Source organism: Chaetura pelagica, unplaced genomic scaffold (genome assembly GCF_000747805.2).
Source record: "Chaetura pelagica isolate M959 unplaced genomic scaffold, ChaPel_1.0 scaffold171, whole genome shotgun sequence".
In the NCBI taxonomy this organism is placed as follows: Eukaryota; Metazoa; Chordata; class Aves; order Apodiformes; family Apodidae; genus Chaetura; species Chaetura pelagica.
The window spans coordinates 3,575,292-3,590,029 of NW_009952066.1; the positions used below are offsets into that span (position 1 = coordinate 3,575,292).

At 38.5% G+C, this 14,738-nt stretch overlaps 1 protein-coding gene across 1 annotated transcript in view; it reads right to left on the reverse strand.

Moving 5' to 3' along the window:
• The window catches only part of ROS1 (ROS proto-oncogene 1 , receptor tyrosine kinase), a 74,867-nt gene extending 62,353 nt beyond the window's left edge, over positions 1-12,514 (reverse strand). Inside the window, exons 1-9 of the mRNA XM_010004862.1 lie at positions 12,392-12,514; positions 10,602-10,655; positions 8,864-8,923; positions 8,165-8,191; positions 4,860-4,920; positions 4,015-4,163; positions 2,488-2,626; positions 1,848-2,049; positions 1,090-1,166 (exon numbers count right to left, since the gene is read on the reverse strand). Of these exons, the coding sequence (XP_010003164.1) occupies positions 1,090-1,166; positions 1,848-2,049; positions 2,488-2,626; positions 4,015-4,163; positions 4,860-4,920; positions 8,165-8,191; positions 8,864-8,923; positions 10,602-10,655; positions 12,392-12,514 (892 nt within the window). The remainder of the gene's footprint in view (positions 1-1,089; positions 1,167-1,847; positions 2,050-2,487; positions 2,627-4,014; positions 4,164-4,859; positions 4,921-8,164; positions 8,192-8,863; positions 8,924-10,601; positions 10,656-12,391) is intronic.
• Positions 12,515-14,738: the final 2,224 nt, after the last annotated feature.

Consider the following 14,738-nt stretch of genomic DNA (forward strand, 5'->3'; position numbering starts at 1 on the left):
TCTACACAGCTCAGTACCTAATGCAATAACAACATTTCTGAATGTGATACATGAGGAAGAGTTGCTCCTGTTCACACTAGCACAGAGAAAAAGTGTGTGTCAACTAATGTTTTAAGTGGTGACTAGTAAGTCTCACAACCTGAGAAGGTGGGGGGTTTGGAGGAAGGATTATTTGTTTCTTTTCTACATTGAATTAATTGCTTGGTAATTAACTTGACTTAATAAACACAGTCAGATGTACCAGATGTTTCATAAATGACACAAATGTTATAGATCAGGGTCAGCTAATCCCACCCAGATAAGGACATATCAGTGTAATTGAGCTATTAAAAATAAATAAATAAATAAATAGATGACATTTAAAACACTAAAGAACCTATAAGTTCAGTTTCTCCAAGATGACTGGCAGACTTGGAGACAGACTTGTGTTTGCTAGAGTTGAAGAGTTTCCAGGTGCTTGACAGCTGGATTTCTTCAGAAGGAGGGGACCATCTTTGGATTTCTAAAGATACATTTTGTAACACTCTTTTCATTCTCACTTGTGCTCTATCTCAATATGCACCTTTCCCTGACAATGAATATTTCTGCAATTCTTTGAGTGATACCTATAGTGTGTCATTACTTTCATTATTCATTAGTTAACATAGTAAAAAGAAAAAAAATTCAGCCCTGAAAAAGCAACAAAAATTGATATGGTTTCACATATTTGTCATGAGGTAACTGAGGAATTTTGACAAAAGTTTTTTGTATTAACTATTTAATATTAGCAGAAGAAATTCATTTGTTTTTCTAGAAAATGACAGTATGTCCTCTCAGTCACTGCATCAGACCACTGAGGTGTTTTTCATCTGTAATACAAGTTAGCTGAAATTTATTTGGCCCAACCAGCACCTCAGGTTATCACCGTGCTGTGTAGATCAATAAAGAGCACGACTCTCTGATATGCTATTGACTCCTCAGTGTACAACTTCTTGTCATGCACTGTTTACAGTCTAAATATTATTCTCTTCTGCCAGGTGCAAAGCAGCCCAGAGAACATGATTTTGTCCCCAGGAACAGACAGTGATAAGGACACTGCTACTTTTGTACCTTTGGATTCTGGGGTTGTAATGTTGGCTTCAGCAGGGGGTCCAGCACCAACCTCATTAACCGCCACAATACTGAACCTACAGTAAACCAAGGAGATACGTTTTGGTTTTCAGGTTTCTTTTGAAAGATGGCTTGAGAAACATTTTATCAAGAAGGGCAGCTGCTACGTAAGTGCTTGACTTTCAGAAAATGCCCATTTAAATATAATGCTATGATAAATTAATGATAAAAATTAAACCAGCCAGAATCTGAACTCCTCAAAGGTGGGACAACAACAGAATCTTCAAATTAAAATTTAAAATAGGGTTCCAGACTCAGAAAAGCAACTCAATTTCATTTTAAAGATCTGTATTTAGCAGTGCAAGGAGAACACAAGCCTTTGTATTTAAAAAAATAAAAATAAAAATGAAGGAATTATTCCAGATACTTAAAGGACTAGAGAAGACTGCTCTATCATTCCTAGAATATACTGAAAACATGCCACACAAGCTTAAAAAATAAAAAACCAACACCTACAAAAATCCAGCCTGCTGGCCCTATATCAAATTGCTTTTTCTTCCGCCCCATCCAACTTTCCCACAAGCAGTCGGCTCATCTGGGATAACTTCATTATCTCAAGGAAGGCATCCTTGCTTTTGGTAAGAATATTAAGTAAATAGTATGATTGTGTAGAAGTGGTATTTAAGCAAACATTGTACTACCCAAGCAAGAAGTGCTCCAGCACACTTGGCCATGCTGGTTATCTTTTCTTTTTGTACCTGTAAGTGTTGTTCGGAAAGGTGGAGTAGAACTGAAAACTGTGCCCTCTTGAGGCTCTCAACAGCTTGTGATTCTCACTGGTCAGCAGCAAGTTATACCCAACAATCAATCCATTGGGGAAAAGTGGTGGAGACCAACTAACTTCAACAGTGTTTGGACTTGAACTTTGAATATCTTTAATGATAGGAGCTGTCGCAGGAGCTGCAAGAGACAGAAATTACTGACATTTAAGACTTTAATGTTTTTAAATTTTTTTTTAGGTACGTGTTTAAGTTTAATTCCTGTTAGTTCATTTATACTAATAAATATGATTAGGGGCAGCATAAAATTTCACCGATGTTTCGCTTCTTTTAATGTCTAGGAAAATTTCCCTCAAAAACCTAATGTGCATAATTGTGCACAGAATTATCTCATGTGCCCTCACAATTTTGACCATGTACTTTTCTGTGCATGTTTCAAAACTAAAAGCAGAAAGCAGTCCTAAATCTTCTAGTTCAAACAAGAAGAGCTTGTGGTATTTTACCAGACAGACAACATATACACCATTCTGAAGAGTAAGCATCCATGTTTTCTGGGAAAGAAGCAACAAAGAAACCTATATGTTTCTGATAAGATGCAATTAATCAGGTGATTCATTACCTCCAAAAGCGTGTGTCCTGTAACCGGGACTTGATGGAGAATGGAGATGCAGCCGAGATGTAATGATCCAAACTACTCGAAACACATACTCTGTGAAGGCTTGAAGGTCTTTGACTGTATATGAAGTTTCAGATACCACCTAGATCAATGCACAGACAGAGTCTTTTTTAATTATTATTCCTCCTCCACTTGCAGTTACTATGTAGGGTGTTATGAGGACAAAACAGGTCTCAGACAACAACATATATATTTCAGGTTACTAAAGTGCAGCATCCTAAGCTTAAATAAGAGGAAATTCTGGGAGTTACATTTTGATTTTTCCATCTTTTCAGCACTTTCTCTCTTCTCTTTTCTCCAAAATCTAAACAATAAGTAGATGGATGGCAGGATGGATGTGATACACTATCAAATGTCAAGAATAAGGTAAAAAAACCCCTAAAATAAAAACATGTTATGGGCAATGCGTTTTAAACTGTCAGCACATAAACTACAGGTTTAAGATCTTAAGACTCCTAGTTACCTCAAAATATTCATGGTCTGAAGTAATTGTTTCTCATTATTTCACCAATTATTAATTCAGAAGAACTTCCTGCGTTGCAAATTATCTTTACCTTTGATTGGTGGCACCAACTTGCCGTGTTCTGGAAAATGGTCCAGTCAAGATGATGGCAAGATAACAAGTGTACAATTGACACAAGAGAACATAATATGAGAATAACCAGACTGAGTCAGAAAAAAGGTCTATCTTGCCAAAAAAATGTGTTTTGACAGGAACAAAACAAATATCTCTAGAGAAAGGTATACAAAAAAGAAAGTCTACAGTGATATTTCTCCAGGATATCCTCAGTCTTGGCATTTTATAAGCGTGATTCAACATGGAAAAAAATGGTAATGTTCAAGCCTATTTTTATTTCCATTAATCCGTCCAGTCACTTTTAGAAACCTGCTTAGTAATTTTAGTGATTTTAATATTTAGTGGTTGAAAAATTAGGAATTTAGCATCCACATGTGCCAGGAAGCAGCTGAACATTTTAACTACATATTCTTTGAGGAAATACCTTCATTTCTAGTTTGAACTTGCTACCTGCTAATTTCCATCAAGGTCTCTAGTTTTCTGAGGAAACAGAGAATAATTGTCCACTTCTCAGCTACTCCATGCTACTCAGAATTTTGTAGACCTCTTTCATGTGCCTAGCATATAACACAACGTTTCTCTAAAATAAAGTGAAGCACAGAAACAAGAAATGTCACCAGTGCCTTGCAAGTACTCTAAGAATCCTAAAATATTTTACTGATTTCAGCCAACTTCTAGTAAAAGATAAAGGCTCCACTTAATTCACCAGTAAATTACAGCCACTTCTGCTTTAAAATCTAGTCATTACTTTCATTCCTTTAGTGGTTTTTGATATGATTGCACTCTATTAATAAATTACCCTTTTTTTTTCCCCCCTGTGAAACAGGGACCAGATTTTAAATAAAACTGAGAACCTATTTCCTTACAAGGTAAAAGGAAGTGTCTTTCTTTACCTCTGTGTACCTCCAGTCTCCAGGGAGTTGACTGAACTTCCACTGGATAATATATTTCACCCCAGAGATGTTAGCTGGCTTCCACCCTAAGGTGACGTTGTGGCTTCCTATGGTAGATGCAAATGGTGGTGTAGGCTTGTTCAAGTAGTCTAAAGAAAAAATATAATACAACAGTAAGAGAAAACTTTCATGGCAATTTCTCAGCCTTAAGGATAAAAGCCTATTACCCCACACACCTGAAAGATGTGAAGCCAATGAAAAGACAGAAGTTAATATATTGAAAATGTTGCTGAATAAGTCACATTACATTTGAATCACAGTTTGATAAGCAAGCCTGAGCTGGGCCAAGCCCAATGCTAGCAAATGTGACTAAAATTCTGCACACGGGTAAATGTACTTTGAGTTACAAGTACTTAGTAAAATTTTGCTGAATAGAAGTACAGGGAAGGTATGGGACAATTCTGAAGAGATTTTAAATTAGTCTATTTCAACACTGTATTGGCCTATTTGTTCCCCATGTAAGCTGCAGGAATTTTTGGCAATGATTTCAGGGTATCCAGCAGGTCAAGGGTGGGTGCTAGACAAAGTATCATCTTAAACAGTTGAGATTTAACCTTAAAAGTCTCATATCCATGAAAGGGAGGGAAAATAGTTTTACTATGAGATAAAGTTAACTTCATTGTACTTGTTAAAAGGAAATAGAGGAGTGATAATTTTCTGATTAAGAAAAACACCGAAGACATTCCTGTTTTTTTCAAAGAAACTCAAACAGTAGAACAAGATTATAACCTTAAAACTGAAATTATCAGACTGTGAATTGGACACAGTACTCTATTCAGACTTACTCTGTGCTTCAACTCCATATGCATCCTCTGCACAGCTACAGCCAAATTTACAGGAAACTGTCTGTTTAGGATACAGAACTCACTGGTTAGTTTTGTGCAAAGGCAAAAAATCCTCCTAGAATTATGGAGATAGGTTTTAAATACATACAAATCCTGTGCACATTTTTAATACATACAAACCCTGTGGAAACCATTACATTCCTTCTAAAAAATAGCAGTACCACAAACTCTCTCCAAAGAGTGAGTCTTTCCATCATCTCATTGGACATTCAATCAGGGTTGTCCTTTTTATACACTGTCCTTTTGTGGAAAGCATAAACATGGGTCTACAGTAAAGTTGGAAATAAGCTTCAGTGACAGCCCTTGAGGCAGGAAATAATGTGTTTTGACTTGTTAAAATAATAAATTCCTCATGTTGGGTTTCACCCTTTTCCACTTCATGTGTTTCCTATGAATGAGGCACATTCATACAAGTGTGCTTCCAATGAATTTTCAAAACAGTTGAAAACAGTAATTTGTAAGAGCAGCCATGCCAAATTAATGCTACTGTGTTAGTAGTTACTCCTTACAGTACAGGCATGTCTGCAAGTCACAAACATAACCAATACCCCTGGGAAGTGGGTTCTTCACACTCACATCTGAAGAACAGTTTAGGTAGGGAACATAGGCATAGAGTTACCCTGCTTTATAGGTAGAGAATTTAGGAAGAGGTAGAGAGATTTTTCAGGTGGCTATGAGGAGCTTAAAAATTGCATGTAAGAGCGAGTCTCCTGGAAAGCCAAAACTTTTGAGAAGTGATAGTTTGAGATCTCTTAGACAGGTATTTTTTGGGGGCTCATTGTATTCTGCAGTTTCATTTGAGCTATAAAATCTTGAAGTTTATTTCATATATCTGCCATCTTTGAAGTGATAGACCATTAGATCATTAAAAAGCAATTAATTGCCTCAAGTGAGAAAAAAATTTAATTGCCCTTCCTGTGATTCTAGGATATACATTTCTAGCACCCCATGGAAACTGATAAGTCGTGTTACATCAGACAACACAGTTGCAGCTGAGGCCTATTTAAAAACTTGCTTAGCAGTATATTCCTGTGTATGTTAGCTCACATCTAGGTATTCAGTGCCAAGTGTAAGCACTAAATTTCTTTTTTTTAATGTTTTCATATTCAAAGAAATAAAATACTTTAAAGTCAATTAGGAATAGGGCCCCAGAGATGATCAAAGGGCTGGAGCACCTCTCCTATGAAGACAGGCAGAGACAGCTGGGCTTGTTCACCCAGGGAGAAGAGCAGATTCTGGGGAGATGTTGTAGAAGCCTTCCAGTATCAGAAGGGGGGCTACAGGAAAGATGGGGAGGGACTTTTTGCAAGGACTTACAGTGAGAGGACAAGGCATAATGGATCAAAACTGGAAGAGGGGAGATTTAGGTGTAACATTGGAAGAAAATTTTTTAGTGTGAGGGTGGTGAGACGATGTCACAGGTTGCCCAGGGAAGCTGTGAAAACCCCCTCCCTGGAGACATTAAAAGCCAGGTTGGATGGGGTTTTGGACAACATGATCTAGTGGAAGGTGTCCCTGCCCATGGCAGGTGAGTTGGAGCTAGATGATCTTTAAGGTCCCTTAAAACCCAAACCGTTCTATGCTTCTACGATTCTGTAATTATTGTGATTATTAAGTGACAAAGATCCGGGTATTAGCAGACGTCAGTTACCAGCTGTACACTGGAGCTTTCATTTACCACCAAGATTTGTTTAATTTGTAGGGCATAGTGTCCCCAGATTACATGCTGATTCATAGTGCCTTCCGCTTCATTTAATACAGATATTTTTGACCACTTGTTTTTTGTCAGGTTTTTCTTTCTTCTTCTGATCTTTGTCCAAACAATAAATCCAATTTTTGCTTGAGGTAAGAGGATTACTAAAGCTCCTAGCCTTAGAAATTTTGAAGGAAGATTGCCATCTGCTCTGCTTGAAAACAAGAAATCCTCATATATCCTCTCCATCAATCAGAACTGCCCCTGTATGAGCCAGATTCTGCTGCCCTTTCTTGTGAACATTCTCACAAAATTCAGTAACACTCCTTTGTTCCTGGGTGAGTGGTAATATCCAACAGGAGTAATGCTACCAGATTTCAGTCCCAGTATCAGCACAGTGCTGAGCAATACCAAAGGAAAATTTGCAGTCTTACACCCCCTCATTTCCCCTGCAGACTCCAATGACCTGATCTTCTGTAGGCAGTGACCTTGTGCTCCCCTGACCATGTGGGGAGTCAAGTCAGCCAGCTGATCCAGCAGAAAAATAATCCCACAAAAGCTCTTGCAGAGTTAGTGAATTTAACTGGCATATTGATATTGAATGGCCAGAAAAGAAAACAAACCAACTAACAAACATACAAACAGAACAAAAAAAGCCAGAAACAAAACCGACAAAAATCAGTAACAACAAAACACATATACTAATGCTGTGTTTCTACAAAAGTAAGTTGGTTACTTCTTGGACTCTTCCTATACTCCAAATCCATCATTTAGTGTATTAGTAAACCTTTGACATAGTCACAATTTCACGGATTAAAAAGCATTTTTAAAATTAGTCCTTTCAAAGTTCCAGCTTGCCAATGGGTTTGTCCCCCACTTGGGATTCCCTCCAACTTCTCCATAACCTGCTTGAAGTGTGTTGCCCCCATCTGGGTACAACCTCCATACTGAGGCCTCAACAGTCCCAAACACATTCCTGCAATTGTCTCATCTCTATCCCATCTCTGTGTTTGTTCTAAAGGGACTTCAGAAAGGAACTTTGAAAGGACTAATTTTTTTAATGCTGAATGACAACACGTTGCCCCTTACAAGATTACATGTTACTTCATTTGGACACTCTACTCAGTCAAGAGTGTGTTTTGTCTTCCTGTTTCCACTTCTTGCCAAGCTGGTGTCTTACCAGCTTGACTAAGCATTCTTTCTGGTTCATCTCTGATGGCATTAATGAAAAACTGGATTGAAAAAGACTACTGTGAGAGCCAACAACGTAGTTTAAATAGGTCTGTGCTGAGTTTCATATTGGTGTGATTAGTCTGGTTTCTCTAAAGCAATATTCTTTGCCACACAGCAGTTTTTACTGCGAACATGTCCTTGGCTACTATGCTGGAAAGCAAGGATTCAGGTGTTTAACTTATTCTTAAAGGAGCACAAAACCACTAGACCTGGATTGATAAGTCTGTGTATCTACATTATATTTCTTAGTACTATACGGACATAGTAATCACTGAATTTTTGTTTATTTTTTTAATTGATCTGATAGCATTTAACTTACCTCGCATGCTCTGGTGTATGTCTTATTCTGCCAAGAAGCAAATCAATACAGCGTAGGATTAGCATAAATATAACCACAGAGTATTTCAAACAGATAATATCAATAACTTAGAATTTTCTTACATGAAAGTACAGTACAAAACCTTATCACTGGCAAACAATGCAAGAAGGAAAACTTACAGTTGAAAAACCAGAAAGTCAACATTAAAAATATGCCAAGGATGAATGAGCTTCAGGTGTTTAAGAGCTCAAGAAAAAATGGGCAGTTTAAAAACAATCATGGCTGTTGTCCCAGACCAATGCAAATTCTTATCCGTCAGGTTTAGCAAAGCAAGAAATCAATCTAGTAAAGACCATGTGCTTCATTTATATCTGCATAAAACTTTGAGACAGGCCCCAGTAGAGTAAAATCCTGAAAAGCATTATTTTTTTTCTCACTGCCTGAAAATCTGGGTGAGTGGTTGAGCTTAATGAACTGTAAAACATCCCACATTTTGATACACACAATGAAAACTTTTGATATTACAGGTAATTCCCACAGCAAGAATCACTGACTTCCCAAAAGAATTTATAAATGTACTGAGAGAAAATGTTTTCACAGAAATGTTGCTCTGGCTAGGTTTTCCACTTCTGTCATTGGATAAGGTAGTGGATAGACTGGAAACAAGTGCTATAGAGCCAAGGCTAAGGTAATACTCACACATTTCAGTGGGCAATCGATTTGCACCATTGCATTCCAAAACTGACATCCCTGTGTGCACTGCAAAGACAGAGGTTGGCTTTAAAAAGGACTTTGAAAACACATTTTAAAAGAGATGGGGTATTCCAGCACTAAGGGTGAGAACATTAGCTGATTTTCAACTTCAGTAAAACATTCTGCATGACCAAGTCTCTTAACTCCTTCATGCACTGGTTCCTTAGCAATAAAGTAGGCATTTAGGGTACTTAAACCCTGTAACAAAAATATTAAATATAACAAAGATTATAAATACTCATATACTACAGTTAGGGGGAGTTATGTTTTATAGCCCCCTTCTCAAGATAAAGTCAAATATAGAGAAGAAGAAGAAAAAAATCATTCTCAGGGAATAGTTTGTGCGAAACAGTAGATATTCAACTGTCTGTTCAGCTCTGATAAAGACTTTTATGCCCTCATGTGTACTGGGAGCATTAAAAAGACTGCAGGACACCTGAACAGACTGTAACTGTCACCTGGGGGGCATGCTCAGCTTTACATAGGTCTTGGGAAAGGGCTGATGCACAGCTCCAGGGGCAGAAGGAGCCCTGGCTAAGACAGTCCACATCCAGTCTTGCTCTGGGAACGAGTCACCTAGCCAGTCATGGTGTGTGTAGCCAGTGCTCCCTCCCTCCCAGCTTTCATTTAGCACTTGTTCTCTGTGGAGAAGTAACAGATACACAGTACACAGCACTGCCAAGCATAGTGGAAAGCTATTAAACACAAGCCCCCCTCTATCCAACATGCAAGACATTGGCTTTAGAACCATGAATTTTCAAAGATGTAATAAATATTATGTGGTTTGTGTTTGATGTTGGACCTTTCTTGTTTATTCTGCCCCATCTGCTTCTTAATGGTCGTTTTTCTTAGTGGACATTTTTCTTTTTAAAGTTGGAAAGGAACAATTTTGGAAGCAGAAAACTCTTGAGCCTTGCAAAGCCTCATGGAAAAAAAATAGGACTTGATATCACTGTGCAAATATACACAGTAACCTAAATAGGTGAGTCAACTTTGCAATGTATTGTCATGACAACACAGCCTTTTATAGTCCCAGCATCATAAATGGCCCAGCCTTGCTAGATACCAGGTGCTGAGAGACTGCTTCCCACTAGTCTCCATGGAAGATATTGGTAGCTGAATTCTCCACCCCTCTTCAAAGAATATGTATAACTGACAGCATTTGAAATGTGAACTAGGAAAACATCAGCTAAAGTCTTCACAAGAATGCTGCTATGGAAAGCTCACTAAAGAGCTTTCCATGATAGACAAAGACATTCGAAGTCTTGAGAACTCTAAATTTTCAACAATTGTCATTTTAAGCTTTCTCCCATACAATCACTGAGAAAACAAAATCCACTACCTAACTGTACAAAGGTAGCTGAATAAATGATTTGCATTTTGGAGGCAACACTAGTTTTGACTAATTTTCTCAAAAATGAGTGATTATGAACTTTGTAGATCACAAATGCAAACATGGCTCACAGCAGAGATCCACACCCTTTACGCATTTTCTCTAAACAAAAAAGACAATTGTCCCTTTAATAACCTGAGTCCAGTGTAACCACACAACCTACTGATTTATGCCAAACAGGCAACTGTGCAAATTTGTATTAAGTCTTTGACAATGTGATAATTGTACCCATTTTATTCGAATAGCAGTAACGTAAAACTTTGGTAATTAACAAAGTAAACCATTACTCACTGCTCCAATGATGTCACTAACACTGCAAAGGTTAGTAATTCCAAGTTCTCCTTCCTATAAGAGAAATACATTTTTACAAAGAGTCAGAATGCTTCCCCAAATTTTTTTATTAAAATGCATTAAAGCACTAGTTTCTTGTAAAACAAATTTTCTTTGACTAATATTTCCTTATTTGAAGACATTTACTGTTAATACACCTGTAGCTTCTCACTTGAGACTTATTTCAGAGTACCATCAAACAAAGACATTGGCAGAATCAGCTGGTGTTAATTAAATTATCTCAGGTAGAAATTTGGCTCTCATCTGATTCTTGTTCACTGAGTCAATAGGAAATGCTTCACAAATATGTTGGGCATAAATGAGAAAGCCAAGTGGCTTTGACCTTTTGGGAGCAGAAAGACTTTCCTCCAAGACAAATACCTTTTGTCTGGCCACCTTTTGAAGGGGTTTTATGCAGCCATATGGTGACTGCCCTTCCTTTCCTGCCAAAAGTGCTCTTGAGCTGAGGTGCCTGTTTTTTCACATCGTTCAAAGTCTGCAAAACCAGTCACTGCCTGTGAAGTGCAAATGATTTGAGGATATATCTAACTGCATTGGAGAAGCTGAATGTTAGGCCTTAAGTTCTATCCAGCAGACAGGTTATGGCATCCTTAGTAAAATAAATCTTAGAAAGAAACTTTCAGCACACCGGGCACACTATGACAATTGTGAGAATCAAAGATGTCACAAAGCAAATGTGAACACGCTAAGTAGAATGGAGGAAAAAAAAAAAAATGTTTATAGCTCCTGGACTCCAAGATTATCTTTTTCTTATCTGCATCCGTTACACAATGTGTTCGCTGAACATGAGTGTGATTTTCCTGTCTTTCAAAGCCAAGAGGAAGAGTAACATTTCTTTTTTTGAATTAATTTAAGAGTAAATCAAAGGATCCCTATTAAAGTTATCATTGCATGATAAGCTTCCATCATGGAAGGTAATTAACTCTTTCACTGGTGCAAAAGTTAGAAAAAATGTTAAAGGAAATATCAGACAAATGCAGGAAAGGATAGTCCTCTGCACTAGGTTTCCATTTAGTTAGACCTAAGGCACTCAATGTCTTTTTTACAGAGCAGAAGTACATGGTCTTCTAAAAAACACCAACATTTCAGGCAAATAAGAACAAATAGGTAACTACTGAAAATCTCATGCAGAACTGTTTGGATTTGAGAGGTTTTGCTTATCTCTGTCGTATATCATTAGAAAGAAAAATAATACATTCCACCCACCTACTCAAAGGAACACTAAGCATAAGATTAAGAATCTAACTACTTCTTTTAATACCTAAAGAAATGTCCACAATTTAAAGCATAAATGACCCAAAAAATAAGCTGAAAGTAGCTTGAGATTATTGTGCAGGCCACAGATTCTCAGTAAATTTCTTATGAGTTTACAGTTTTCCTAGGTTTATATAAGAAAAGTCATAGACTAGATGGAAACTGGTAAGTAAAGTGAATAAAATGAAGGAACAAATGCTTCTCTCCTCCACCCTCCAGAGTGTTTATAGCAATTTCAGAAGCTGTATATAAAGTATATAAAGAAAGTATAAAATGAAAACCCATGCAATCTGGTTAATGGGATTTCTTCCTCAGCAGCTTCCACAAATCCAACATCCAGACATTAGTTCTGCATCTCTTTTACTCAGACACACCCTTTAAAATATTCTCTAAAACCTGATATATAATAGAAAATTTTTACAGCAATAACAACCATCCATGTTCCAAAAGATTAAGCACAGCTTTTCAAAACTTACCAGGTTACTTGCACATAGATTTTGACAATTCTGGGGGAAAGCACAGTACACTGCAGAAATCCATACAGAGTATAAAGCAGCAAGTCTGTTTAGCAGGAGATCCCACAGGCAAGTGTTCCTCATAACTTAAACAGTTTCATCTGGCAGCCTGATTCTTCTCTTGGTTTGGTCATGCAAACTCCTTAAAGCCTACATGATGGAGACACGAATGTGGAACTTCTGCATTTCAGTTTGTTAAATATTTTTTTAATCCTTGTTGACACTGTTCCTTCAACAAGTTTTCAGCTTCCTGGAGCACTTGTCTTGAAATTGCACAACATCTGTTTAATAGTTTCTTATTAAACCACCGAAACAAAAGAGCTGACCAATGAAAGTCAGGGTATCTCCTTACATAAATATGATTAATGTAAAGAGGAAACGAAGTGCAAGGTTTTCAATCAGGTGCTCCAAGCGACATGGAAACAGGGAAAGGGGGATAGAAAACTAGCCTAATCTTCATTTCTACTGTGATTTAGGTATTTCTAAATATTTTCAAGGGGCTACAGCTAAGCAAATTTGTTTGTGACAGTTCTGTGATCTTCTGAGATGCAGGGAAACGGCAGGAAGCTGAATCAGGGGAGGTTCAGGTTAGGTATCAGGAAAAGGGTTTTCACCCAGAGGGTGGTTGAGCACTGGAACAAGCTTCCCAGGGAAGTAGTCACAGCACCAAGCCTGCCTGAGTTCAAGAAGCATTTGGATAATGCTCTCAGGCACATGGTGTGATTCTTGGGGTGTTCTACACAGGGACAGGAGTTGGACTCAATGATCCTGATGGGTCACTTCCAACTCAGCATATTCTATTAATCTAGGACTGATTCCAAATGCCCAATTTCCACACCAAAACACCACTGAAAACAAACCCCTGTCTGTCTTCTGATGCAGTCAGAGCCCATTTGCTAGGCTGTCTATACATGAGGAGAGTAGTACCACAGATCTATCCACAGAGTCATCCTGTGAACTGCAATAAGAAACTGATCCACCTTACACACACACAGAGATATATATAAACAAATTATATTTGATTTTTTTGCATGTGTATTATGTATTATAAACAAATGTTGCTGGTTTATAAATAAATAACATAGTATTTTAATAATCAATTTAACCTGACACACACTGTTACTGCTGCTTAAGGAGGGGACCCGCATTCCCACCGCATCTAAATGATCATTCACCTTCCCAAGCCTCTCTTGCCAAGTAGATATTCCCGCAGACATGCAATAAACCAGACTGAGAACCTGGTTAACAGTACCCCAGCAACAACAGAAGTGAACTGGTTACGTTAACCTGATGCAGTTTTCTCTGATTCAGGCTACAGCACAGCCCCGTGTGCTGCTGCGCCCATGGTGGTGGGTGAAAGGAGCTAAAAGCACCGGGACAGGAGGAAAGGACAAGCTGGGCTGGAGAGATCTGATGGATTTGCCAAGCACAGGGCTCAAAGGTAGTTGGAGGATGTGGAGGACCAGTCCTTTCCTCATATGAACATAATATGACCCTTAGGTCAGCAGTCATAACTGACTTAAAGATGGCTGCTCCACCAGGCATTTTAAAGACTCTCCTATCTGCCTGCTTCTCTGCCAGGAAACAACTTAGACTCCACGAGGGAGGTGACCAGCTGCCAGACCGGAGCACTGGTGGGAAAACAGTGTTGTGAACAGCGAGCCTGCTCAGGGACGGTGCAGCGGGATGGGAGGAAAGTCCCTGGCTGATTGGCTGAGATCCAGGAACAAGAGACCAGCCAACCGGGGACAAAGGAGCAAGTCCCCGAAAGCCATAAAGAGACTGCTGGCTTGCTGCTGCTCTTTGGAGGGACACTGAACCTGCTGCTGCTTCCCCTTTGGGGGTTTCCTGCTTGCCTGCAGTCCCTGCTCCCCTGCAGTCCCTGCTCACCTGAGAAACCTGCCTGCTGCCAACCACCTGCAGTGAGACTTCTTCCTGCCACCTGTGGGTCCTAAGACCGAGTTGCAGGGGAAATCATCTGCAGCTAATATATGAATACCTAGACCATCTCAGGAGTAAAGCAAGGGATCACATTTTGGTATGATTCCCTCCCTAAGGTGTTCCTGCTTGACTAACCTCCACACAAACTGTGACCCTACATGGGACAGGCATCTGGCATATCCCTCCTTCCTCTTCCCCTCTTAGATAATAATAGTTAATCCAGGTGTATAAATAATGTGTATTTATATATAAGTATTAGGACATATATAAGTGTTTGGTATTTGATGTTTTAAAGGCTTTTCACAGATCCTATTTCTTTTGATTACCCTCTTTGAGCCTTCTGCCCCAAATTGTTTTATTTTTCACC